Here is a 25,614-nt window from a genome sequence, read left to right on the forward strand (position 1 = left end):
TTAAAACGGTTAATTCCTTTTTTGATCCACGACTTTGACCGATTTGCCATTTTGACCACAAACGTGTACAGGCTCCTTTTTTAGCCCCCCATTATCTATCTTTTCTATCAGTCTACACTCTTTGGGACAAAAAGGTATCCACATTTTTGAGCAAGAAACAGTCACATTCACATTGAGCAATGAAAATGGAAGCACAAAAACCAAATTTCTCATCCAACAGTGTAATCTTTTTAAATAGTTGATTTTCGAACTTAGTCGATCTAGGAGCCTCCTCTAGAATCCTCATTAAACAAGAATCATCAAAATCTGTGGAGTTCTACGTAGATATACTTTCTAACCGATTATTAAAAAAAAGTAATTCATTGTCAATGCCAATCCACTGTTATTGACTTCTTAGCAATATATTGTTGGCGAGGAATTCTGCCCTCGTTTAGCAGATTTTGGATCGGCGAAGGCCTTGCAAGATGAACGAGTCAATGATGACAACGACATGTCATGTATTCCTATTTCTATATTGCACCTGGTGAGTTGGTATCATGCTAAAAATTATGAGCCTTTACCTTATTTTGCCTAAAGTTGGAAGTTAGATCAATTGACTATTATAGAACGTAATATCTATCATTTTCCTTCTCATTAATGAAGGATTTCAAGCTATAATATCCGACTTAAGATAGAGTTGAGACCTATAAGAGAATGGGTTGCAATTTTGTATGATAGTTTGAGGCTGAAAATATTTGTCCTGCTCACTGATTCTAGTTTCGTTTTTAATTAGATATTGAAGTCGAATCAGATCACTAGTTATTTTTTTCCCATTTCTTTGTGCAAAAAACATATATTGAAAGAAATTTTGTAGTTGATATTTATTGTCTTTAGAAGATCATTCTATCAATCCTTGAATTACTATAAAATGTACTACCGTGTATAGCAAAAATAAGAATAAAAAACTTTAGTCTATTTCAATTGTTTGCTAATATACTGTTTAGTTGAAAATCCTCTAGTCTTTTTTTCTTCTCGAATGGTAGAAATCTTACTGTTTAAAATTGATGAGGAATATGAAAACTACTCGGATGAAGTCGAAGTTACATCTCTTTACACTTTTATTAGTTAGGTTAGTCATGATCCATTCATTTGTAGTAAAGGTAAAAAATAAGAAAGTTGGACAACTTTTCAATCCTGTGAACACCTTAAAGAGATCATTTCCATTATCAACCAAAATTCTCAGAGGAATGAATATAGATATACATTTAGGTGTTGTACTACCATTATCAAAGATCAAAAAACATCGTTTGAACCGATTCGTTGCAGGCCCTATAGAGCAGGACACTTATGCTGATTCGTGTTCTCGTTGTTCTTCTTCTTCGTCTTCTTCTTCTTCTTCTTCATATTCTTCTTCTTCATCTTCATCTTCTTCTTCTTCTTCTTCTTCTTCTTCTTCTTCTTCTTTTTCAAGATAAAACTTACACACAAGCCAATCATCATTCACCTGCAAGATACCAAAAAGAAGAAAAAAAACAAAAAATTTATCTAAAAACTAGAAAAATGCAGATTACTTAAAAGATGATGAAGAAAGAAAACAATAATAAGTACCTTATATTTTGGAATAAACTTTTTTAGAAAGTTAGGACAAATTGAGTATGCCACCATTACCCATTTGGGTTTCTTCCCTTCAAGATGATGAATATGTTCACAATAAACTGAAGTCTTTTTCCACCCAATTACTGTTTTTTCTTTTTCACAGATAACCTTTTCAACTTTAATGGCTTCCCAATACCCATTCTTGGTTTTTACAATTCGACTTCCATGATTCTTTCCTTTATTTGTGAAGAAACAATACCAGTCATATGGTCTGAATGTGTCTGCAAGAATAAACCCATTACCAAAATTAAACCACAAATTTACCCAAAACAAAAAAAAGATAATAATAATATGAATCAAAATCAACATTTACCTGTAAGAAGAAGATCAGGGTCATAGGTGGAAACATCAATTAGTGTTTTTATTGGATTTGGAGGTAAGGGTTGATCAATAATCTTCTTAAGAAGGAAATCAAGAACTAATTCTTCATCTGTTGGTAAAAATTTGAAAGACCTAGGTATTAAAGCAAAAAATTCTTCATATTCTTTGTCTTCTTGGATAGAGAGAGAATGTGGAACTGATTCACGGATTACAGACATAATTTCAATCTCACACAAAGATGTAGAAGAAATTTGAGTTGGAGTAGGATTAGGATTTTCCCTTTTTATAGGGGTTTATTTAGGGTGTCAAATTTTAGGAATTTCCGAGTTGGATTAGGATTCCTCCTTTCTAGAAATTAGAAAGTGTTAATTCTTTTTCTGATCCCCCGATTTTAATCGATTGTTTATTTTGACCCCAAATGTGTACGGACTCTTTTTTTAGCCCCCCAATTAACATCCCATTCTCTATAACTCTTTGGGAGAAAACAGTATCCATATTTTTCCAGCAAGAAACCGTCACATTCACATCGATCAATGAAAAAATGAAGAACAACAACCAAATTTGGCATCCCAAAACTGTGTATTCTTTTTAAGTCTTTGATTTCCCAGCTTGATCAACATAGGGACTTCCTCTAGAATCGCCATTAAACAAGAATCATCTATATCTACATAGTTCTTCATAGGTAGCCTTTATAACCGTCTATATAAAAGTAATTCACTGTCATTGACAATCATCGCTTTTGGTACCTCATGAAATTGACCTAATTTTAAAGATGTTGACTTTGGGCACTTCGAGTACAGAATTTCGAAGAATGTAAAATTGGCATTCCTTGGGTTGATGATGTTAAACCTTCAGAGGAGATAAACACAGGCACATGTGAAAAAGGAGTACAACAGAGAGAGATATGCGCAAAATACAAATGTGCACAAGAGAGAGAAAAAAAAGAAAGAAAAAGAAAAAGATATGAAACAGTTTTTTTTTTGTTGAAAAAGATATGAAAACAGTTGAATGGTGAAAAATTCACATTAGATAAATTTAATTAATACAATATATTTTTTTGTGGTAAAATAGATCTCCATGATTTGTATTAAATTGGCAAGATTGGTAAAATAGATCTCCATGATTTGTATTAAATATATATATTGTAATACTAGAAATTTGTAAAAACTTTAATTAGTTTTAATTTTTTTTTTTTAAACTCTAACAAAAAGTCACAAATTAATAATTAAAATACATCACTCTAACATATCGGTCTCCGAATAATTCTCCAACTTTGAAATTTAAGGTTTAGGATTTTAACTAGTTATCGGGCTTCTTTTTTGTCATGATCATAGTATTTTAGCATATAAATCAACAAAGAAAGTGACTAAGAGTGTAAACACATACATTTGGAACAAAAATTTCGATAAATATGATAGTTTGAAGCAAGTTGGTTGACAAGCTTTTTTTCATGATTAGTTTATAAAATGGACCATTCTACCAAAATTAGTCATCATCAATTGATATTTTTGGACCAAGATCTTAAGTCTCATCTTTCAACAAACAAAAAAAAAAAGATCTTAAGCCTCGTATCAAAGGCAAAGGGTGAAATCGACACCCACCAATGGCTCGCTCTATTTAGACATTGGTTGCTTATTTTGCTTTTGGTGTCACTACACTATTTTAGACCCATCTAAATCCAACTGAAAATTTGATCCTTTCATGACTTTGACCTCTATATAATTAACAAGGAATCTGATTCTCATATCTTCAAATTAAATAACGTATAGGCTCAGATGAACCATATACATCCTTTTCGTGCTTCCTCTGATCCACCGGAAATATAGATAGGTCACAGGGGGCGTGCTAATGAAGAAAAATCAGCATCAAACCTAAGAAAGTTTAGAAGTCTAGGCCTAAAATTCAAAAAGCACATAAACTCCGAATAGGTATTAGCCTAACATGTCCCGAAATTAAATATTGGAAAAGAAATATAACAAGATTAATGATGCTATGTCCGGCCAATATCCCGACCATGTCCTGAAGTCAAACACTTCTTCTCGCTAGATCTGAACCGGCCAAGTACTTCAGTCGGGATATTGACCGGCATAGCATCATGGCTTAATATAATAAACATATGCTATTTGGTCCGAAAATGAAAACCCACCAAACCCTGAATCATTATGCGCCACATTAGTTTTTGGTCAGCATTCAACCATGATTTTCAGGCCAAATAGTATATCTCTACAACAAAATAGAAGCCTAGGGACAAACCAACCAAACTATAACATAAAAAACATAAATATATATAAAGACAAACTCAGAATTCAAATTCTACAGTTTTAGACAACAACTTAAATACTACTGTACATAATTTGGACCCACAAAGTACAAAATGAAGGTTATGTTTCTTTCTTATTTTAAGATAGATCAGAAACTCATCAGAAAACCCAATTGTTAAAGAGAGAGAAGATGATTACCAGTAGTATCAGTACCACCAGTAGATGGTGGTGGTGGACCTGGTGGTGGTGGTTGTGAAGGAGGATTTGTAAGCATGTGAACAACTTCTCTCATGGTGGGTCTTTCTGAACTTGAATCTTCTACACACAGTATGGCTACCCTGAACAAATTAATTACTCCTGTTAATGGGTATTCAGTGAGCCTGCGGTCAACTACTGCTAGTACTGCTTCTCCATCTGTTGTTGGTTTTGATAGCTCAGATGTTGTCTTCCGAACCCATCTTACTATGTCAACACCATCACCAAATTCACCAACTGGTTTTCGTCCTGTTATTAGTTCTAGTAGTACTACTCCGAAACTGTATACGTCGCTTTTTTCGTCTACCCTTAATGTGTATGCATATTCTGAAAATGGCACATGAGTAGTTTAGTCATTCAGGTTGCAAGTAAATAAATATTGTATTCAAATACTGTGTCTGACCCGCGACGGAAGAGCCGAGAGCCTGAGGTCATCGATGTAGGGCTTGAATTTTCTAAGTCAGATCTAAAATCTGACTCAAACCTCAATTAAGTTGAGTAGGATCTCAGAAAGTTGGTTTTTGTCTGACTCGTTTAAATGTCTTATTAAGCTGATTTTAGATTCATTTACTCGAACGAATATGCACAAAATAAGATAAAAAAAAATCTTTTCATCAAAAAAAAAAAAAAAAAAAAAGATAAAAAAAATCAACCGTTCACTTATTTTAATGTAGTGCTCAGACACGAGTCAGACATAGAAATCAAGCACAAGAGAATCGATGTTTAGATTACCCACTATACCCCTGATTCGATATATTAAGAATAATAATAATAGCGAGCAAAGGCAACGGTAGATATTCATATGAATGGCGGGACCTTATTAGACTTGCAATATCATTCATTGGTATGATTGAGCTTAGTCTTTTTCTTTTTGTGTTATATTTTATCAATTCTTCGTAATATGCAATTGGACATTATTTAATAAAACGATTAATAATAAAGATATCTTCGATAAACATGGACAGATTCGAACTCATTATAATAAGCAAAGCATATAATGATGTACGTGCAATTGTTAATTTGATTAAGGATAAACAGAAAAGTAATGATGTACGTGCAATTGTTAATTCGACTAAGGATAAACCAAAAAAGTGTGTCAGAATTGACGAACCTGGCGCAATATAACCATAAGATCCAGCAATGGAAGACATACACTCGGAAGCACCGGCATCAGTCAAGAACTTAGCGAGTCCAAAATCAGCAACATGAGCTTGAAAATCGGAATCCAATAAGATATTATTTGATTTAACATCTCTATGAATAATCAAAGGCGAACAATCATGATGAAGATAACAAAGTCCTTTAGCAGCTTCAACTGCAACTCTATACCTTGTTTCCCATTGAAAATGTGATCCTTTTGATCCATGCAAAAGTTCGCCTAAACTTCCATTAGGCATGTACTCATATAACAATAGATTTGTATCTTTGTTCGAAACGTAACCGAGTAACCGTACTATATAACGATGTCGAATACTACCCAAAGTTTGAATTTCAGCTGAGAATCCAAGATCATTTCTTCCATTACTTCTTCCTACTAATTTCTTAATAGCAACATCAACGCCACTCGGCATTGATCCATGATAAACAATCCCTGCTCCTCCTTTCCCAATAATATTACCTTCTTTTAAACATTCAAGAACATCTTCAACTGTGAAATCAAGTTTCTGAAATAAAGTAAGTTTCCACGATTTCGAATTCTGTTTCTTCCTCCCGTATCTTGTGATCAGAAATGTTATAAGAAACAAGATAACGCATCCAACTAACACAATAATGACGACTTTCACAGAATTCAAAGATCGGGTTCGAGTTTCATCTGGTTTATTAGAGTTTGAGTTCGGGTTACAGAATCTATGTCTTGAAGGGAAACAAAGATCAAGGTTACCATCAAATGAACTCTCATTGAACACCAAGAACTGCCCACCAATTGGAATTGAACCAGATAAATGATTATAAGAAAGATCTAAAGTTGTAAGGCTAGTCATCGATCTCATTTCATTTGGGATTTGACCCGAAAGTTGGTTTCTAGACAAATTAAGTGTACTAAGGATTTCCAACTTGGTAATTTTCTCAGGTATTTTACCAGAAAGATTATTATTACTCAAATCAATGGACTCAATGGAAGAAGAAAGGGCAAAAGTATCCGGAATTTCACCTGTGAGATTATTACTACTGAAGTTAATCTTCGAAAGATTCTTTAAATACCCAATTTCATGAGGAATTTCGCCTGAAAAACGGTTAACTTGAAGGGAAAGAACATGTAAGTTAGCTAAATTACCAATAGAAGGAGGAATCTTTCCTGAAATTTGATTATTAGAAAGAATCAAAGATCCGAGTTTATCGCCATTAACTTCAGAAGGAAGTTCACCAGAGAGTAAATTATCACTGAGTTCAAGTAAATCAACTAATGGCAGATTGAAAAAACCAGGAGGAATCGTTCCATTAAGGAAATTCTTGGAGAGTCGAACCCGAGTCAATGATTTACACTCACCGAGTTTCATCGGAATCGATCCAATGAAGAAATTACTCATCAAAATGAAAGTTCCTAATAATCCTCCGGCACAAAGATCAGGAGGAATCAGACCAGTGAGATGATTTGAAGTAACATCTAAAATCTTAAGATTTTGATTTCTTCCAAGATTTTCAGGAAGTCCAAGTGTGAAATTATTTTCCCATAGTTGAAGTACCTCGAGATGTGGGAAATCAGCAACAAACGATGGAATCCGACCGTGAAAATGGTTACGAAATAGATTCAAAAGTTTTAGATGTTTAAGATTTGAGAAATTTTCAGGTATTTCACCAGTTAGGTCATTATTAGAAAGATCAAGAGATATCAGATTAATCAAATCGGAAAGTTCAACCGGAATCTGACCTGATAATTTGTTAAACTGTAAGAACAATGAGTCTAACAGAGTCAAACGACCTAAACTGACCGGAATTTCGCCGGTTAAATTACAGCTCGCCAAATCAAGCAACCTCAACGAACTAAAAGATCCAAACTCAGACGGAATTCCTCCTTCATAAGTGTTAAAATAACCTAGATAAAGTTCTCGAAGATTCGACAATCGGCTTAAACTTGAAGGAATTTTACCAGAATGACTATTTCCATTCAAACCTAAGTACTCTAAACTTTGAATCTCTGAATAAACTTGAGGAATTTCACCAGTAAAAAAATTACCACCAAGATGAACATGTTTAATTTTCTTAAGATTAACAAGATCAAGAGGAAGAGTACCTTTGAAATTATTGTTATAAAAATCAAGAATCTCAAGCTGCGGTAATCCACCGATCATCATCTCCGGTAAAAAATCAGATAATAAATTATTAGACATGTTTAAAACTCTGAGAGATTTCAGATTTGAGATCTGATAAGGAATCGGACCAGTTAAGTTGCTAGAAACAAGTGTTAGGTTAACAAGCTCAGTTAACAGTCCAATCACCGGAGAAATCGTTCCGTAAAGAGGAACAAGAGTGACATTTAGTGAAATCACACGAGCATTTTCATCACAAGTAACGCCGGTGAAGGAACAATGTGAGTTAGAAGAATTCCAGTCAGTTAGACCGGAACCATTAGGTCCCGTCATGTTCTTCTTAAGTTGAATCAAAACTTCCATATCTGACATAGATGAAGTAAGAGTAAAAGAACATATGAAAAAATAGAACAGAAGAAGAATATGATTTTCTCTCATTTCTCTCACACTAGACTTTCTCTCTCTAAAACTTTCTCTCTCTAGAATTTGTGTGTTTGTTGGAGTGGAAGAGTGATGAGTGAGGAGGAAGAAGAAGATGAGAGATAATTATGAAGAAGGTTGAAACTAGAATAAGAATCGTTTTAAAATGGAGTAAGAATCAGAATCGAATCAGTAGGACTAAAATAAGAAATTTGAAAGATGATTTTTCAGAGTTTATAGAGTCTAGAGTGAGAAAGAAGATATATAGATAGAGAGAGAGAGAGAGAGTGAAAGAAATTGCATGCGTCTCTCACTCTGAAACTTAAACATGACAGCCGTCACTCAGTAATATCATAGGGCTAATTTCTGTTTAGACCCTTAGGATATGGCTAACTCGCCTGTTTTATCCTACATTTCACCTGTTACTACTTTGAGTCATTTTGAACTATTATGTAAAAAGAACTGTAAATCTGATGATACGGACTAGTTTTCTCAACGGTTAGTGATATTTTCCACTTTGATACATCTGGATCTCATGATTTTAAAAGGTTACCCTAGATACGAACTAGTTCTCTCGACAGTTAGTGATATTTTCCACTTTGTTACATCTGGATCTCATGATTTTAAAAGGTTACCCTAGATACGGACTAGTTCTCTCGACAATTAGTGATATTTTCCACTTTGATACATCTGGATCTCATGATTTTAAAAGGCTACCCTAGATAAAGGTGTTTAACCTCTTAAGAAGAGGAACATCACATCCCGTTTCCCGCCGATGTGACATCGTTCTTTCTACAACATCTACCATCTTATTTTGTAAACGTCAACAAGCAATTTTAGAGACTGATACTCGGAGTGCTTCGAACTCGTGACAAGAGATTTCCAAGACTAAACTTATAAAGAAGATTACAAACGTTCTTCCACTTAAAAATTAATGACATGACTGCTTACATATGAGGCAAGCAAGTCACTTTGTACCTAATACAATATAGGATTAAAAAGTTGTTTAAGTTTTTCATGTGTAGCTCTCTCTTCTCCATTTAAGATCTCTATTGATTGACCTCTACAAACACTTACACAAATTATGGCTTTCAATAACACAATACGAATTCCTCACCTATTGAATTTTTTTTGCGAACAAATATTTTTATATGTTAGAATTTCGTATATTTTTCTAGACCCTCGTGTCCAACAGGAGAGAAGAGGGCATACGAAGAAGTGGAAGAGCAAGAGAGAGATTATAATAGATAAAAGAGAAAGTGGTGAAAATGGTAATGAAAGAAAGCATGAGTAACATTTTTCTTAACAAAATGGATTGAAGTGGAAGTCGATCGAACATAGTGGGACCAAATAAGAGTCTTGGTCACACATTGGGGACTATCAGGGAATGAGTCCAATATTATCAGTGGAAAGGGTATATTTGTCTGATAAAAATATCTCTTTGGAGTTTGTGGGCCGCCTATTGGGCTATGTATTTTTCAGAAGACTTTTTTTTGAGTGATGGGTATAATCGATGTGGATGCTGTTTGTTTTGTATTTCTTTCTTTCGAGGCTTATAAAAAGTTAAAAAAACTGGTGGGTTTGAGTGTTGAGAGATTTTATTAGTAGCTTTTTTGGACAAAAGTTATTTTCGTCTTTTTCAAAACAAACAGTACTTTTCTCTGACCAATCTGAAGGTCAAGAAGTAAGAAAAAGTCTTCTCATCTTTTCGTTTTTTTCTGCTTATTTCTTTATTTTTTTAAAAAATTCTTTTTCTTTTCTTTTTAATAAAAATTTAATTCTTTATTCCAGTATCAAACTCGTATATATGTGTATGTAGGGGTGGGAATCGGGCGGGTATGGGCGCCCATGGGCACTTGAAGCATCGGGCTGGGCGGGTCGGGCACAAAACTTCAATGGCTATTAGGGTAAGCGGGTTAATCGGGCGGGCAATTTTGAAATTTGCCTTGTCCATTACCCGCCCAAGCCCATTAAGAAGCTCGGGTAATTCGGGTATGGGCGGGCGGGTAGCGGGTAATCTCATGACTTGAAAAAATTCACTTTTTCCTCTCCTTTTATAAAATCTCCAAACACCTTTCCTGATTCTAAAGAGACAACGTGAGATTAAAACTAGACATTATTTGTATTGTTCCTTTTAGGAATTTAATCTCACATTGAAAACTAATGAAGAATTCTCACGAGATATGATAAAACTTATTCCACTCTTTATTCCCTCAAAGCCAAAGACTACTTCAGTATTCAACTAGGAATTCTCTTGGGCCACTGGAAATGCATTGGGTTCGTGTGATTGCCCTTAAACATATTGTTTACCATCTCAACTAAGCCTAGCAACATGGACAGTTGGGTTTCATCAACCAATAAAGTTGATGTAATTTGGTTGGTTATTATTGGGTGAGCTTAAGTGGGTGCGGGCATGGGCGGGTGCGCGGGTAGAGGTTTTAACCCATGCCCGCCCACCAAAATTTGGCGGGCTGGGCGGGTTGTGCCCGAGATGGGCGCGGGCGTCCATGGTCCTCGTTGGGCTCGGGTGCCCATGGGCGGGTTCGGGCTTATGGGCAAAATTCCCACCCCTATGTGTATGCATGGGATTCTTCTCTCAATTTACAAGTAGATAGGTTTTATTTATGTGTAGATAGGTTTTATGTGTCGATCTCCTCGATAATATTTCTCATGAGTTTCGTAGTCTCACGTCACTAGAAAGTGCGTCTGAAGTATAAGTTACTCTTAATAAACTTCATAGTCTTTGGTAAATACTAACAAAATATTGTATTTGTTGGACTTAAATCGAAGTACTAAATGCAGAGATAACATCGATAATTGCTTAAGCATTTGACTAAACAATAAAAAAAAACTTAATTATGAAGAGAGTTTTGGAAATACTTGAAGAACTGGAAAGATGGAAGAAGCGAAACAAAAGGAGAAGAAAATGACAACAACATTCATTTGCCCTTCAATATCCGAGCAGGGGAAGGGGACACGAGCAGGCACCAGCTGAAATACAACATGATCCGTCGAGTAAAACACAGAAACTGCAGATCTCTTTCGAATTGAGGATTTCAAAAATATCATGTGAGAAAGAAAGTCTCAATTGAAATTCGACGTATAGAACAATTTTTTTTTTGAGTTCTGCATTTGGGTTGCACAATAGTTATTTAACATAATATTATACATATAACTTTGGTGTTGTAAATGTAGTATATCTTATCACTTTCTGCACTATATCGTCTCACCGCCCCGTACATGTAAACCTAATTGTATATTGAAGATTTATTTGACATTTTCCATCTAGGGAAGTGCAAGGTTGCTTAAAATCAAATTTTGAATTTGATGACTTCTCATCTGCTGGGGCTGTAAGAAAATTTATCCTCCAATTACCTCAAAACCATGGCAATGTAGCTCTCCTACGCCCTAATTATATATCGATTCTGAGTAGTTTTTTCCGATATGAATTCCCACAAATTTGTTTCTTGCCAATGCCGTGGGTGATAGGATCCTGTCGATTTAATGTGAACTTATCTGCATTTTTTTGTCTTCCTCCATTAAAAGCAAGAGACACCATTAACACAATGTCTCAATCTTCTCAGAAAGGGCTGACTTCCAACTTAGTTACTATTAAAATATAATTTTTGAAGGGGAGACAAATTAACTTTACTAGGAAAGATGTTTCGACAAATTTCTTTTAGTAAAGACACTTAATAATTTGTACCCCTTCGACATTTTAGAGCATGTGTCTTATGTTAAATAACAAATTCTTTATAGAGTGTTAAAAAATTGGGAGATTTAATCACCAACTGTGACAAAAGAAAATGAGGGGAATACCTTATTTAAAACAATTAATAAGCAAAATATTTCTCCATCTCATGTATACATATCCATCTATCTTATAAATTGTATTCGTATATCAGATGTACAACCTAGAGTTTTGTTGTGATAAAATAACTGATCAGTTGACTAAACATTTTACTGAATTTCGGTTCAACCCCACTAATGAGGAATAAACTAACTTTACTTTAAAAATCATTCATTGGTAAATGATTAAGACATAAGTGAGAATTATGAGTTAGATCCTCTTAATTAATTCATAAAAATTAGGTAATTAACCAAGCAACTTTGAAAAACTATACTCTTACTAAAAAGTAAAGGATTCTAATTGAAGAACAAAGACAAATATTTAGGAACCACAAGAACAAAGGTGGAAGCCTTTATTCTTTCTTATAATTCCTAAATATTAAAATCATCCCACTAATTCATGCATGCAAGTAATAAGAACATATGCTTGTTCTTGTTTTAGTGGAATTATATCGAGAATCTTTTTGTGATGGTTTGGGATAAAGATGCTTATAGACTGATACTGAACTATAATAATTTCTTGGTTGTTTAGTAGAAACCGAATTAATTAACTAAAGATTTGAAGTATTTAGGTTAAGTGGGCCAAGGCATCACACTCAAAAAATCAAAACAAATAATCCATTATAACAATAAAAGTTGTAGCACCTCAACAAAAAAAAAAAAAAAAAGTTGTAGCTGTCAAAAACATAATAAAAGTCATAAATCTTTATTGTTTTGTTTCGCAGTAATACAAAATTTATTATAAATGATGTTGTTTCTTATGGTTGAAACACTCGAAAATATCGAAAAAGATCATTTATACCAGCAGAAAAAAGAAAAAACAAGGAACTTGTACAATAACGATAATGTCTTTCATAACTACTTTATTTTAAAGAAAACACATGAGTTATTTATAGATCGATATAATAGTTGCAGGGCGATTTTTTTTTTAAATAGTTGAAAATACAACAACTTTCGTCTGTTACGACATTACAAAAATTTACCATCATTTACATCATATTAAGGCGACAGTAAGTCAACAATTGGTTATTCAAGTGGTCCAATGTGTTGACATAAACTCCAAAATCCTAAAAGTTCTAGGTTTGATTCCGAGAGGAAGTGGTTTCCATGGTTTATTGAACTTGGACTATAGGACCGTTCTTTGTAAGAGTTTGTGTTCGGTAATTATCGTTCTTATCACGTCTTTGATGTATCAATGTCATTGTAACGACTATAGTTGATCGTCGTCAATTTTCAAAAAAAATGTGACATTAAACTTCTGGGACTAAACAAATTACCTAGTCATTGCTATCCTTGTATTATGATATAAATCCATACTTCAAAATGAAATTTTGTAGGCAGTTACAATTAAAGTCATTGTTATTATACAAAAATTCTATTCATCTTTCCATTTTGATCCCTCTTCCAGCCCCCACTGATATGGCGACATATCATTAGAGTATGTTTTCTCATCATTCTCTCTCCAATTATTTCACACTCAAATGATACGTCGTCACATAAACAGAGGGCCGAGTAGGGACCAGAATGAAGGGATGAGTAGAATTTCTCTATTATGTGTGTGGAGAGTAGTGAATGAGAAGCTTCAAATATGGATTTAAATTCCAAATATGTACTTAACCAACACATAATGTAAAAGCTTCTTACTTTCTGATATACATGAAATGATGCCATACTTTTGTCCCCATTTTTGTTTGTAAAGAGAATAAGAACATTCCCCAAATCGTAAGGCTCAAGATTAAGTTTGACATTACTATATTTAAATGGTAGATGCACACTACAAAATTACAAATCCCAATTCTTCTTGACTTAGTCCATTTAGCTGGACCAAGTATCTGTTGATCTCAACTAAAAAAGTGGGCAACAACTGATAGATCACTTGATAGTGTATATAACTCTAAAATTTTGGAGATCCCATATTCGATTTTTGATGGATATAGAATTTATTTTATTGAACTTGAGTTATTAAAAGTATAAACAAAGTAGTTTAGTTGGGGTTTACATTCGTTCTTGTAAGAGTTTTAATTTAACAGTTATCGTGTTTATCACATCTTATTGATGTATCGATTTCATGTGACGACTATCATAGTCAACTTTAAAAAAGAAAAAGGGAATAGCCGGAGAAAAACCCTAATATCAACAATTCATACGAGAACATTAGCCCAAATAGGGGGTACATAACCCAACACCCCCTTTGCTCAGCAAAGGTCAAGGTTGCTAACCATAGTAAACCTTTCTATTTGTCAAACGAAGGAAAGGTTCTTGACGATTTTCTCTACCAGTGGGGGAAGAGGGCGTAATGATTCGCTCTCTCCTAGTCTCCTTCTGTCGGTCTCTTCTTTTAGTATGTTTCTATGTACCTCTTTCGCCTTTTTCCGTATCTCTTTCTTCATCAACGTCACTAGAGATGCAACTCTCTGCCTTCAAACATGTTGATCTTTTTCTTCTCAATCTTCTGATTTTCGTGTCGAACAAGTCACAAGTGTGCAGGTTGCCTAGGTAAAACGCCAAAGCCGAGCCCGACGCCATAGTCCGGACACGCCCACGTAAGATACATGATGTCCATATAACTACCCAAACAATGTATGTGTAACAAGGCTGGGCCTATCAGGCTCGAACTGCATTTACCCACAGAGATGTATACTTAAAAATAAAACCCAATGTACACCATAAAAGCTCAAATAACCGTTAACCCGTTAAAAGCGCGGGAAGCAACGGTATCAGAGTGGTGGTTTTTTTCTCTTTCTCGCGCCACCAACAAACCCTTTCTCTCTCAATCCTTAACTTCCATTTCTTCAAACAATTAAAATATTAGAGTAATTGATTACAAATGGCTTATCATAACCCTAATTCTAATTATCCCCAATTCACCCATAACTCAAACCCTAATTCCTCATCATCTTCATTATACCCCAACATTGATTCTTTTGATAATAATCCATCAAATGATTCAATACCCACTTCTTCTTCTAACCTTTATCCTACAATAATAGTTGAAGAATATGTTGAAAATCTTTTCCCACATACCCAAGAAACTTATCATAACCCTAATTCTCATCCACCACCAACTGCACCACCTGAATCTGTTGAAGAAATTCTCATTAAGATCCCAGGTGCAATTGTTCATCTTATCGATAAGAAATATAGTGTCGAATTAGGTTCTGGGGATCTATTGATTATTCGTATTCGACAAGGTAAAACTATTGCAACAGTTCTTGCTCGAATCGGCGATGATATTCAATTTCCTTTAGGTAAAGATGAAGCTGCTGTGAGACTTGATGAATCACATTACTTTTTCTCCGTTCGTGTTCCTCCTGAAGATGATTCGGATTCTAGTGACGATGAAGATCACAAGGGAAAAACCCACGAAACGGATAGTATTTTAAATTATGGAGTCACAATCGCTTCGAAAGGGCAAGAACATTTGTTGAAAGAATTAGATAAGATATTGGAAAAATATATAAGTTTTTCGGTTCAAAAGGTATCGAAGAAAACGGAGGTATTAGACGCGTCAGTGGCGAAGGAAATGAGTCCTACAGAGTTAGATTCTGATGAGAAGAAGAAGAAAATGGAGGAAACGGCAGCGGCTTATTGGACGACATTGGCTCCAAATGTTGAGGAGTATAGTGGGTGTGTTGCTAGGGCTATTGCTGCTGGGTCAGGGCAGCTGATCAAGGGAATTCTCTGGTGTGGAGATGTTACAGTAGAAAGATTAAAATGGGGAAACGAGTTCTTGACGAAAAGAATGGCACGATGTTCTGAAGATTCGGAAGTTAGCCCTGAAACTTTGAAGAGGATCAAAAGGTTAACAATCGAAACTTTTGATTTTGCTGGATTAGTTCTCATTGTTTATAGAAGTTTATATGAACTTGGTTTTTTAGATTAATCATAAAAGTTCGGTTTGGGTTTTAACTTCTCGTTGTTTATTTTCTTAGTTTTGAACGAAATGGGCAGATGTATAACTTTATCTTGGTGATGATTTACTTAGGGTTAAGAAGATAACGAAAATGTCGGAGAAAGTAGCAACCGGAATACTTTCAGGGGTTTTGAAAGTCTCAGGATATTTTACGAGTTCGGTTGTGAATTCTAAAGTGGGAAAGAAATTCTTCAATATGCTTCCTGGGGAAGTTGTTCTTGCTTCCTTGGATGGTATAGGTATGTTTATCATTTCAAGGCCCGATATTGTTTAGATTGAATCTATGTTCTTAGTGAAAACATGGGGTTTTCTTGATTTTGTTGTCTTAGCCTACTTTAGTCGTATATACTGAGAGGACAGTTGATACTCTACCAAAGAGAAAGGGTTAACATTGTTATTTGGTTTGCTGCAACTAAACGGTGTCATGAGAAATGAGCCACTGGGAGTATGAGTTAATATTCGAAACCGTTCTTCTTTTTGACGATATTGAAGGTTTGTCCCCAATATTGTTTAACAGGAAGGGTTTGTGATGCTGTTGAAGTAGCGGGAAAGAATGTCATGTCAACATCGTCAGTTGTTACGACAGGACTAGTTTCTCACAGGTAAACTTGAGTTACAAATGAGAATATATTATTTAAGATTATCTTGATTCCTCGCTAATCTTTATATGGTATATATATCTTATTTGTTACGGACCAAGAGGGAGGTCTGACAATCTCCAATCCTTTAATTGTTGTTGTTGTTAAATTCTAAATTGCCCATCTTGTGAAGCCGTATTCAAATGTTTAGTGTTAGAGTTCTTCGTGTACTCACTAGGTTTAAGCTAAGCGACTTTTTATAGGAGTTCCCAGCAAATATCAAGAAATACGAGTTTTGTTCAATAAGGATATACCAGCACATCCAGAGGCAGAACCATATCCTGGTCTTATGTTACAATAGCTATCTCTTTTGGCTGTGTTAATCCATCCATTAGAATAACCTATACAAACCAGCCTCACTCTATGTAAGGTCTGAATTCGGCACTTCTGCACATCAATGTCCATTATCAGTCTTACCCAAATGGAAATTTATGATGCAAATATTGCTATATATGGACCATATTTTTCCGTTTGTTCTTGTTCTATCGGTCGATACCGATTTGGGAGCAGAGAAAGATTGAATGTAGAGACGTGTTTTGTTTGCAGGTACGGAGAAAAAGCAGCGCATGCAACAAATGAAGGGCTGGATGCTGCAGGTCATGCTGCTGGGGCTGCGTGGGCAGTCTTCAAGATACGTAAGGCGCTTAACCCTAAGAGTTCAATCAAACCCTCAACACTTGGGAAGGCTGGCATTAAGGCCACTGCTGCAGAGTTGAAGTCCAAAATTGGCAAGACCTCCTAAAAGCTGAAGTTATGTCTTTTTTTCATATAGCTTTTCGTATTTGATGTAAGGTTGAGGTCTTGCTTTCTTCCTAATTTATTGAATTTTTGTAAAAGTTTAAACACTACCAGAGTTGATACCGGTAGATTGACATTGTGTTTAAAGATATTTTTTAGATCTGAAGTTCGATAAATCAAAATAAAAGACATTTTGAAGTTTGAGAGTTTATCCGGAGAAAAGTGATGGGATCGACACTTACGTTTGCAAAGCCTCATAACCAATACAAAATCGATATGAAGTCTATAACCAAACGACCCTAAGTTAGTTACCAACCCATAACATCAATAGAAGATATGTAAGATTAAGAATACATCAAGAAGAAAAATAAAATAAAATAAAGTAGAACAAAACTTGAACGGTGTAAAGAGAGTGTATGAACAAATGTGAATAATGTAAATAGAGGAAATGGGGTGAAAATTAACACTTCACAAGAAATAGGATCTTTCGGTAATTTAATAGAAAACATTTACTTAAAGCTAATTTGAAGTTGCCTTGTTGCCTAAGAAGGAACTTTCGACTTAAACCCCCAATTTCTTCTTCTTCTTGATTCAGAGCTTCTTCCTTCCTACTTCCTACTCAAGAAAAACAAACAAGCAGTTAGGTTTAGATCGATCAGAGAAGAAAGAGAAAATGGCGAGATACGATCGTGCGATTACAGTTTTCTCTCCAGATGGTCATCTCTTTCAAGTAGAATACGCCCTAGAAGCCGTTCGGAAAGGTAACGCCGCCGTCGGTGTTAGAGGAACCGATACTATCGTCCTTGGTGTTGAGAAGAAGTCCACTGCCAAACTTCAAGACTCTAGGTATCTCTCTCTCTCTCTCTCTCTCTCTCTTTCTAACTATTTTGCCCCTTAGATCTCGATTGAGTTGTTGCATCTATCTTACTTGATGAAGTTTTTGGAGAATGAAGTTAGGGTTTCTTTTGATTTCCTTTATATTGTCCGAACGTCTCAGCCTAATATAAATTGAAACATAGATTTTGAAGTATGAATTACTAACTAAACCCTAGATTTTGATTGAGAAGTCCCGGATCATCTTAGTAAATACCCTAATTTTGGTTACTACTGGTGCAAAATATAATCGGAAGATTCAATTTTAGCTGGTATTTTCGGAAAAAATCATGTCTGGGTTCCTCATATAGTGAGCATTTTATTATAATTTATTCGCTTGTTTATTAGGAGGTCTGGTGAAGTTTATTCGCTTGTTTCAGACCTCTTCATCCGGGGTTTTAATAAGATTCGTGGGTGATGAAAATGTTGGCTATGAGAGATTTGTTTGATAATTAGTCTCTTGTTTAACACAATTTGACATGTGAATAAGAAAAAGAGATGAAGATTTGATTTGTTTGTGTGAATACTCTAAAAAAGTGAATAAAACCTAGGGTGCTTAAGAAACAAACATCGACGTTGTTTCTTATCAGAGTTTTGTTCGAATGTTTGTACGAAACCCCTAATGATCACTCATTCATTTCCCATAAGTTTTCTTCGTAATTTCGTTTTCCAAGTCAAATCGTGATTATGTTCGATGTTTCTTGTGGTCTTGTGGTAATGCTAAGTAGGTACTAACTAGTAAGCACGTTATTTTGAAGTCAAGAGACCTATTAAGTTCGAGTAGTAATTTCACCCAATTTACTTCATCAAAAACCTTTTTCGCATTGACAGATTATAGAACTTAACAAAAATTGGCATGCATGATCGTAGGTGACTTTTTTTGGTGCGAGAAAACCTCATCTAGGGTGGTAGGTCAAAGATGACTATCAGTTCCAGTGCTTCATCTTTTGCCACTCTTCATCTTTCCTTTTTCTATTGTACAATGTGAGCCAGGTTTACGAAGTGACCTTAAATGGCTTTCACTTATATTTCTCTCACTGTTCGAAATGAAGTCTCCGAGCTTAGGTGGTTATTCTCACCTGGTCTGAGTTGGGTGGTCCTTAGTCCTACATGCCTATCTGTTGTTCAGTCGTGTTTCAAGTTTTATAATTTTTGGTTTTGCTTGTAATCAGGATTTCGCTTGCCTCACTTACTCAGCGAGATATTTTTTTACTTGCATTGTGCAGATCAGTTAGGAAGATTGTTAACCTAGATAACCACATAGCACTGGCATGTGCTGGTCTAAAAGCTGATGCACGAGTTTTGATAAACAAAGCAAGGATTGAATGTCAAAGCCATAGATTAACAGTTGAAGATCCTGTTACTGTTGAATATATCACACGCTATATTGCGGGTCTTCAGCAGAAGTATACACAAAGTGGTGGTGTGAGACCATTTGGTCTTTCAACTTTGATTGTGGGTTTTGACCCTTACACTGATGTTCCATCTCTTTATCAGACCGATCCCTCGGGTACTTTTTCAGCGTGGAAAGCTAATGCAACAGGGAGAAACTCCAACTCTATGAGAGAGTTTTTGGAGAAAAACTACAAAGAAACTTCTGGACCAGAAACTGTAAAGCTTGCTATCCGTGCTTTGCTTGAGGTATACTTTCTCTCTGTTCATGAATATTATCTTTGTTATAGGATTACATTGTGGTTTAATTAGTATATCCTGTATATTTAAGCCACAGGGTCTTGCTACTTAAGCCAGTCTACTTCGTTTTTCGAGTTACATTTATGGGTATATTCACATGGCACTTGTGGTTAATTTTCTGACGGACTATTAGTCCAAATAGCGATGGCAAACACACACAAGGTCGAGTATGATGATAGAAATACTTTGTTTGTGAGGATTATTCTCTCTGAGTTTTCCTATTTCCTTGATATAGAACAGACACCGAGTGCTTGTCTAGTTGGAACCTTAGGATCTCTAAGGTGTTCGGTTGAAACACGTGTATTTGTTAAATTGGTTCTAATTGAGAGATATGGGTTATGGTGACATGAATTCAGATTGATTGGGCACTTCGCAACAAAAAAAAGATTGATAGGACACTAGACAGACGATCACATTTTTGAGCTTTGGTAGCTGGGCAATTGACTGCTGCTTCTGAGCTGCCACGGCCCGTTGTGGAACATGAGCTATTGCATATGCCATATATTTTTCTAATATGCATCATGGGATCAATTCGTAACTCTTCTAAACTGTTTCTTTTCGTGTGTAGGTCGTTGAGAGTGGGGGAAAGAACATAGAAATAGCAGTGATGACAAAAGAGCACGGGTTACGTCAACTTGAAGAATCCGAAATTGACACCATTGTTGCAGAGATTGAAGCAGAAAAAGCAGCAGCAGAAGCTGCAAAGAAAGGTCCTGCTTCCAAGGAAACCTAATTCCCCACAAGTAACTTATCCAACTTATGAAACTAAAAATCCTGGTTAAGTACTGGTAATGAATCTACCAATTGTCGTTTCACCTTCCTTTGGATTTTTCTGATAGCCCGTGTTTAGAAGTAAAACTTGATATCTTTCTATGTTTTTGTATGAAACTCCATTTTATTCACTTGATGTTTGGAATTAGTTTCTGGTAAAAGTCATACTGCTATTATGTCCTGAAAAAGTGCACTCTTCCCCTTAACCCACCCAGCCTTGACCCTTTTAATATGGTCTCTGATTAAGAGACCCTCATTCTTGTTTAGACACCAACCCCATTTTTATTTGAATTGTTTGTAAGTACACCCCAAAATCCCAAACACTCAAAACCTTAAAATCCCCCTTTCTCTCTTCATTGTTGACGACGCCGATGTCTGACACAAAGGGTTTACTCTACACCTGAGGTGAGGTGTTCTTCCCTTTGTATGAAACCTGCGCACGAGGCCAGGGGATCTGCCCTTTGTATCAAACCGAGGGTTCGACAATAAGCTTGAGATGAAGGGTTGCCAACAGAACGAAAATCTATGCGGTCGATAAGGATTTTGATATAACATAGGGTCTCTTTTAACATTGACCTTTAATAATTCACCTACCCTTCATCATGTCTCTCTCTCTCTCTCTCCAAAATGGAAGATATTAATGTTTGTCTGTGTAGGTCGTCCTCAATCTGATGGAAGTTGTTATCTTGTTGGTAGATAATTTGAATTTAGACATTAGAAATTAAGTTCACATTGTTTTAATGGATAAGGAGAGAAAGAATATGGAGACTAGTAGAGGGAGAAATTGGAATCAAATAATCTCCTATACATAAACAGGTATGACCCGTGTCTTGTGTCCGTGAAAAGTTATATAATCTCAACCATTGGAGATAAATTTGAGAAGTGTAATCTTTAATTATTAAAAATAAGCTAGAGAGCTATAATCTCTGACTTTGAAGATGAATTTGAGAAACAATGAACGTTTATTTTGAAAATTATATACTCTTTCTTTTGTTATTTAATGTAAATTTAAAACCACATAAAAATAAAAATAATATTAAAAAAAAGGGGGCTAGTGGGGGTTGAAATAAAATGTGATGATATATAGATAGAAGCTTCCTACCTAACCTGCTGAAAAAGGTAAGTGGTAGGTACATTATTTGAATGAAAGAGACACCCATCTCTCCATTCGCCCCACGATTAACATTTTCGTCATTGTTTTTTGGGTGGTCTCGTTACAACTCTCTCTCGCTCTCTCGCTCTCTCTCTCTCTAAGAGGATAATCAAGGACTCCGACATAACATACATCTCTTACAGACATCAAGAGGGTTACAAATCCTACCTCATAGGACTCTCACTTAAATCCTATGTGAGAGAAATAAAAATTCTCTTTCCACGTGACTGAACATGTGAGAGAACAGCGAAACACTTGTTTCTCTCACATGCGGTTCAAGCAGAAGTCCAAAAAAGCGGATTGAGTATACTTATAGTATAGATATTTTCTCATTTACCATTGTCTAAGCCATTAGACAATCTATTTTCATCGTCCTATATGACAAAGTTGTGTATATTGTTTGTTTCTTTGTACGAACAACTCTATTACATTATGAGGCGATAGGTTACCAACGGTAAGAAAAATAAAGAAAATTAATTGAGGAAATTTTGTTTATAATAATAAATCACATCTTGTAATTACAATTTTAACTAACAATCACAACAAAAGATACATAGAAAAATGCATACTTTTGTGGATTCTCTCTCGAGTCTGGACGACCTAACCCAGAGAAACCTGACATGAAGGTATTATTTAGCAGGGGGTTTTACGAAGCTATTTCCATGTCTACCGACTATAAGTTCAGAAAAAAAAATTTAAACAAGGAATATATTTACCCATTTTATAAATGAATTGGATATTCCATCAAAAAAATTCAGAAAAAAAAAATAGTTTGATAACAAAATGATGTGAAAGAGCCAACAACTGGTCAGTGCATTTTTCTGCAACGTAGAAGTCCTAGATTCGATCCACTCCAAGTGTAACTCACTAACTAATCTGTTTGAAGGGCCTAAAAATCTACCAAGCATAAAAATGAAGTCAAACGTTCATTTTGGTCACATGTTGGATGTTTTTGGAGTTAACACAAAGAGCTACTCAATAAACAGAAGTTTGATTATACAAACACTAAAAATTACAGAATTTTCATTAATTCTACTAAAATCAGAATCCCATATTAATTGGATGCTCAAATTTTATCTTTAATCTTCTATAGTTACACATTATAATCCCATACTTGTAAACCCTAAAAACTCACTAATACTATTACTACCCTTAATTACTAATATTCACTACTACTATTACCACTACAATTACATTCCTTACTATTTTGTAACCCTAAATTACAAGAAAAACAAAGTGTAGTACTACTACCTTTTCTCCTCCTCATCAGATCTTGATCATCTGTGTTATAACTATTAGTTTCATAAGGAAGGCTAATTCTAAGATCAAGATTCAAATCTGGGCACATTAATTTTTCTCTTATTGGTTTAATCTTTATCTTATGGTCTTCTTGATACCCATCATCAACTTCTTTTTGATCTTCTTCATCCTTAGCAAATGAGATAGTTTTAATTTGCTCATCTATATCTACCTGCTCCTTGACCGGTCGATGAGTCGTCGGGTCGATCCCTTGACTCAACAATTTTCTCTTTATATGGGTGTTCCAGTAATTCTTTATCTCGTTATCTGTTCTTCCCGGTAATCTTCCTGCTATAAGAGACCACCTACGTATAAAAACAATTAATATGTAGCAAAAAACTAAAGGTTAGAGAACAAGAAAAACTATGCAGATTTAGATTTCGGACAGAAATCATACTTGGGTTGTCGTGATGTGTTGCTTAGTAAATCAGAATCATCAAAAACACTAATCACGACAGTCCATATAAGATTTCTGCTTAGAGTCTGTCTCATCTTTCTTGTTCCCTGACATGACTTGTCTCGTTAATTTGCAGGAGAAAGGCGGGTTTGTATTAAATAAAGAAGAAAATGAAGATCTAGGGCTTACTTGTTACCAACAAGAGTATGTAATTTGATGATCAAGTCATCTTCTTCATGTGTGAAGTTTCCTCTTTTGAGATCAGGTCTTAAGTAATTAATCCATCTAAGTCTGCAACTTTTGCCACATCTAAGAAGACCAGCAGCTTTAGGAAGAGATCTCCAACAACCTTCACCATGAAGTTTGATATGTGAAATCAGTCTATCATCTTCTTCTTTAGTCCATGCTCCTTTATTTGTATGTGTTTTCTCACAACATGGTGATCTCCCCATATTATATTAGTATCAAGTAGATATCTTTATAGTTAGTAGTTTCTAGATAGCTAGCTAGTTAGTGATGGGACTTGGGAGGCTGTTGTTGTTGTTGTGGTGGTGGTGGTGGTGCATCTGAGGCTGTCCCTGTAATTAGCTCTTGAAATTTGCATTTATAGTGATAGAGAGAAAAGAGAGGAGAGAAAAACAAAGAGAAGAGAAGAAAGAGAGAGAGAGCTTCTAGATGTGAGTTGGTGAGAAAGGGTTTGGAGGATTTGGTGGTGAGTTGTTGAGACTCACATAATATTAAAGTTGGGTTCAAAATTAAATTTGAAAAAAAATGATAGAAGAAACTGTAAAAGTAAACGTACTCTAAAACCTAAGTATAAATCTACCGTCCATTGAACATGAAGAAGTCTATAAGAAAAGGAGAGAGTTGACCTTGGAAAAAAAAATCGTTGGTTACGTATAGGTTTGAAACAGACTTTTACTTGTGATCTCTTTTAGCATTACTCATAACATTGAGGGATAAGCGAACAAAATGTACGATAAAAATAGACAAAAACAAATTCAACTATCGATATCACCAGATCAGTATAGTATTTTTTGGAACGTAAGCATTTTGTTATTCCCCATCATTATTCTTTGTTAAATGGGTTTGGGCTACAACAATTAATGTGTAAAGGCTACAAATTCAAAGATAGTCCCGTCTATACACCTAAAGGGTAACAAACGACCGAAATTTAGAATGAAAAAGTCTAACAAAAAAAAAAAGAATTGATCTGAAAATGTAGACCTCCTTTAAGTAAGTCTGAAGTGAACGTTGCCTTTTAACATTTTCTAGTGAGAGAGCTCATTCGATTATATTTACGAGAAAAAGGAGTAGAAGATAAATTATTTATCTCTTGCTCCATATACTTCTCGTTTATAATTGTTGTATTTCTCGTCGGCCAAAAATAGGTAATGTAGGGTAGGGTTCTACATTTCTATTCTATGCTGTTTACAGAAAAAGACACAAACAAAAATAAAATAGCACTATCATGTAAATGGGGAGAGGAAATAGAATTATAAAATATTATCGTAATATATGATTATTGAATATGGTTGGTGATATATGTCCAAATAAATGGAATTGATTGTGGGGTTCTCTTATATTTATTTTTTAATTAATTAGTAGTCACCGAGTAATTAGTTGGGCAGTTGTTGTACATAGTTCAAATTTAAGTACATACAATTAATATTGAATAAATAGTTATAATAGAAAAAGGTCTCATTCTAAAAATAAATATGACATAACACTAATGTTATTCAGCAAGAGTTTAATTAATTAAGCATACGATTAATCTCAAGATATTAATGACTAAGTTTTCAATCACTACCTTGTTATAATCAGCTGATTGGATTTCAAAATACTTGGTAGCGACATGCACCTTCGGGTTATTCTGTTTTATAAGACAAAAAGATAGGTGAGATAAGTGGATATTACACAATACCATTTTCTTTTCTTTCCTTGTCTAAGTAGTTGAGGCAACAATCCTCGTCAGAATCTACACATTTTAACTAGTCGTTTACAAGTTTATCAAATTGAATTAAGTTGGTGAATAGAAATCTTAATAGTTTTGAAAATATTCGTGTTTTATTCTTTAATTTTTTTTTCCTTATTTATTGAAATGGTTAAAACTAATACTATATATAACATTAATTAAATGAAATTAGAGAA

General features: G+C 34.8%; 5 protein-coding genes across 5 annotated transcripts; 2 read left to right on the forward strand and 3 right to left on the reverse strand.

Moving 5' to 3' along the window:
• Window positions 1-1,164: 1,164 nt before the first annotated feature.
• Window positions 1,165-2,285, reverse strand: LOC147570672 (NAC transcription factor 32-like). The gene is made up of 3 exons (XM_086672746.1): window positions 1,949-2,285; window positions 1,588-1,856; window positions 1,165-1,483 (listed from the first exon to the last, which is right to left on the reverse strand). The coding sequence occupies exons 1-3, from the start codon at window positions 2,172-2,174 to the stop codon at window positions 1,325-1,327; spliced, it is 654 nt and encodes a 217-aa protein (XP_086528872.1). The 5' UTR covers window positions 2,175-2,285; the 3' UTR covers window positions 1,165-1,324.
• Window positions 2,286-4,220: 1,935 nt separating this feature from the next.
• Window positions 4,221-8,694, reverse strand: CLV1 (Leucine-rich receptor-like protein kinase family protein). The gene is made up of 2 exons (XM_086657224.1): window positions 5,584-8,694; window positions 4,221-4,799 (listed from the first exon to the last, which is right to left on the reverse strand). Exons 1-2 carry the CDS (start codon window positions 8,156-8,158, stop codon window positions 4,393-4,395), a joined length of 2,982 nt encoding a protein of 993 aa, XP_086513350.1. The 5' UTR covers window positions 8,159-8,694; the 3' UTR covers window positions 4,221-4,392.
• A 6,017-nt stretch (window positions 8,695-14,711) lies between these two features.
• Window positions 14,712-17,482, forward strand: LOC147570674 (protein EARLY-RESPONSIVE TO DEHYDRATION 7, chloroplastic-like). Its single transcript, XM_086657228.1, has 4 exons — window positions 14,712-15,790; window positions 15,975-16,141; window positions 16,420-16,504; window positions 17,087-17,482. Exons 1-4 carry the CDS (start codon window positions 14,817-14,819, stop codon window positions 17,280-17,282), a joined length of 1,422 nt encoding a protein of 473 aa, XP_086513354.1. The 5' UTR covers window positions 14,712-14,816; the 3' UTR covers window positions 17,283-17,482.
• A 333-nt stretch (window positions 17,483-17,815) lies between these two features.
• Window positions 17,816-20,775, forward strand: LOC147570675 (proteasome subunit alpha type-7-like). Its single transcript, XM_086657235.1, has 3 exons — window positions 17,816-18,124; window positions 19,378-19,792; window positions 20,412-20,775. Exons 1-3 carry the CDS (start codon window positions 17,952-17,954, stop codon window positions 20,574-20,576), a joined length of 753 nt encoding a protein of 250 aa, XP_086513361.1. The 5' UTR covers window positions 17,816-17,951; the 3' UTR covers window positions 20,577-20,775.
• Window positions 20,776-22,756: 1,981 nt separating this feature from the next.
• Window positions 22,757-24,170, reverse strand: LOC147570676 (myb-related protein 308-like). Its single transcript, XM_086657236.1, has 2 exons — window positions 23,653-24,170; window positions 22,757-23,371 (listed from the first exon to the last, which is right to left on the reverse strand). The coding sequence occupies exons 1-2, from the start codon at window positions 23,913-23,915 to the stop codon at window positions 22,927-22,929; spliced, it is 708 nt and encodes a 235-aa protein (XP_086513362.1). The 5' UTR covers window positions 23,916-24,170; the 3' UTR covers window positions 22,757-22,926.
• Between the last annotated feature and the right edge of the window lie 1,444 nt (window positions 24,171-25,614).

Source organism: Eschscholzia californica, unplaced genomic scaffold, assembly GCF_041429995.1.
Source record: "Eschscholzia californica isolate CP2 unplaced genomic scaffold, dmEscCali1.0.p SCAF_1, whole genome shotgun sequence".
Classification (NCBI taxonomy): Eukaryota; Viridiplantae; Streptophyta; class Magnoliopsida; order Ranunculales; family Papaveraceae; genus Eschscholzia; species Eschscholzia californica.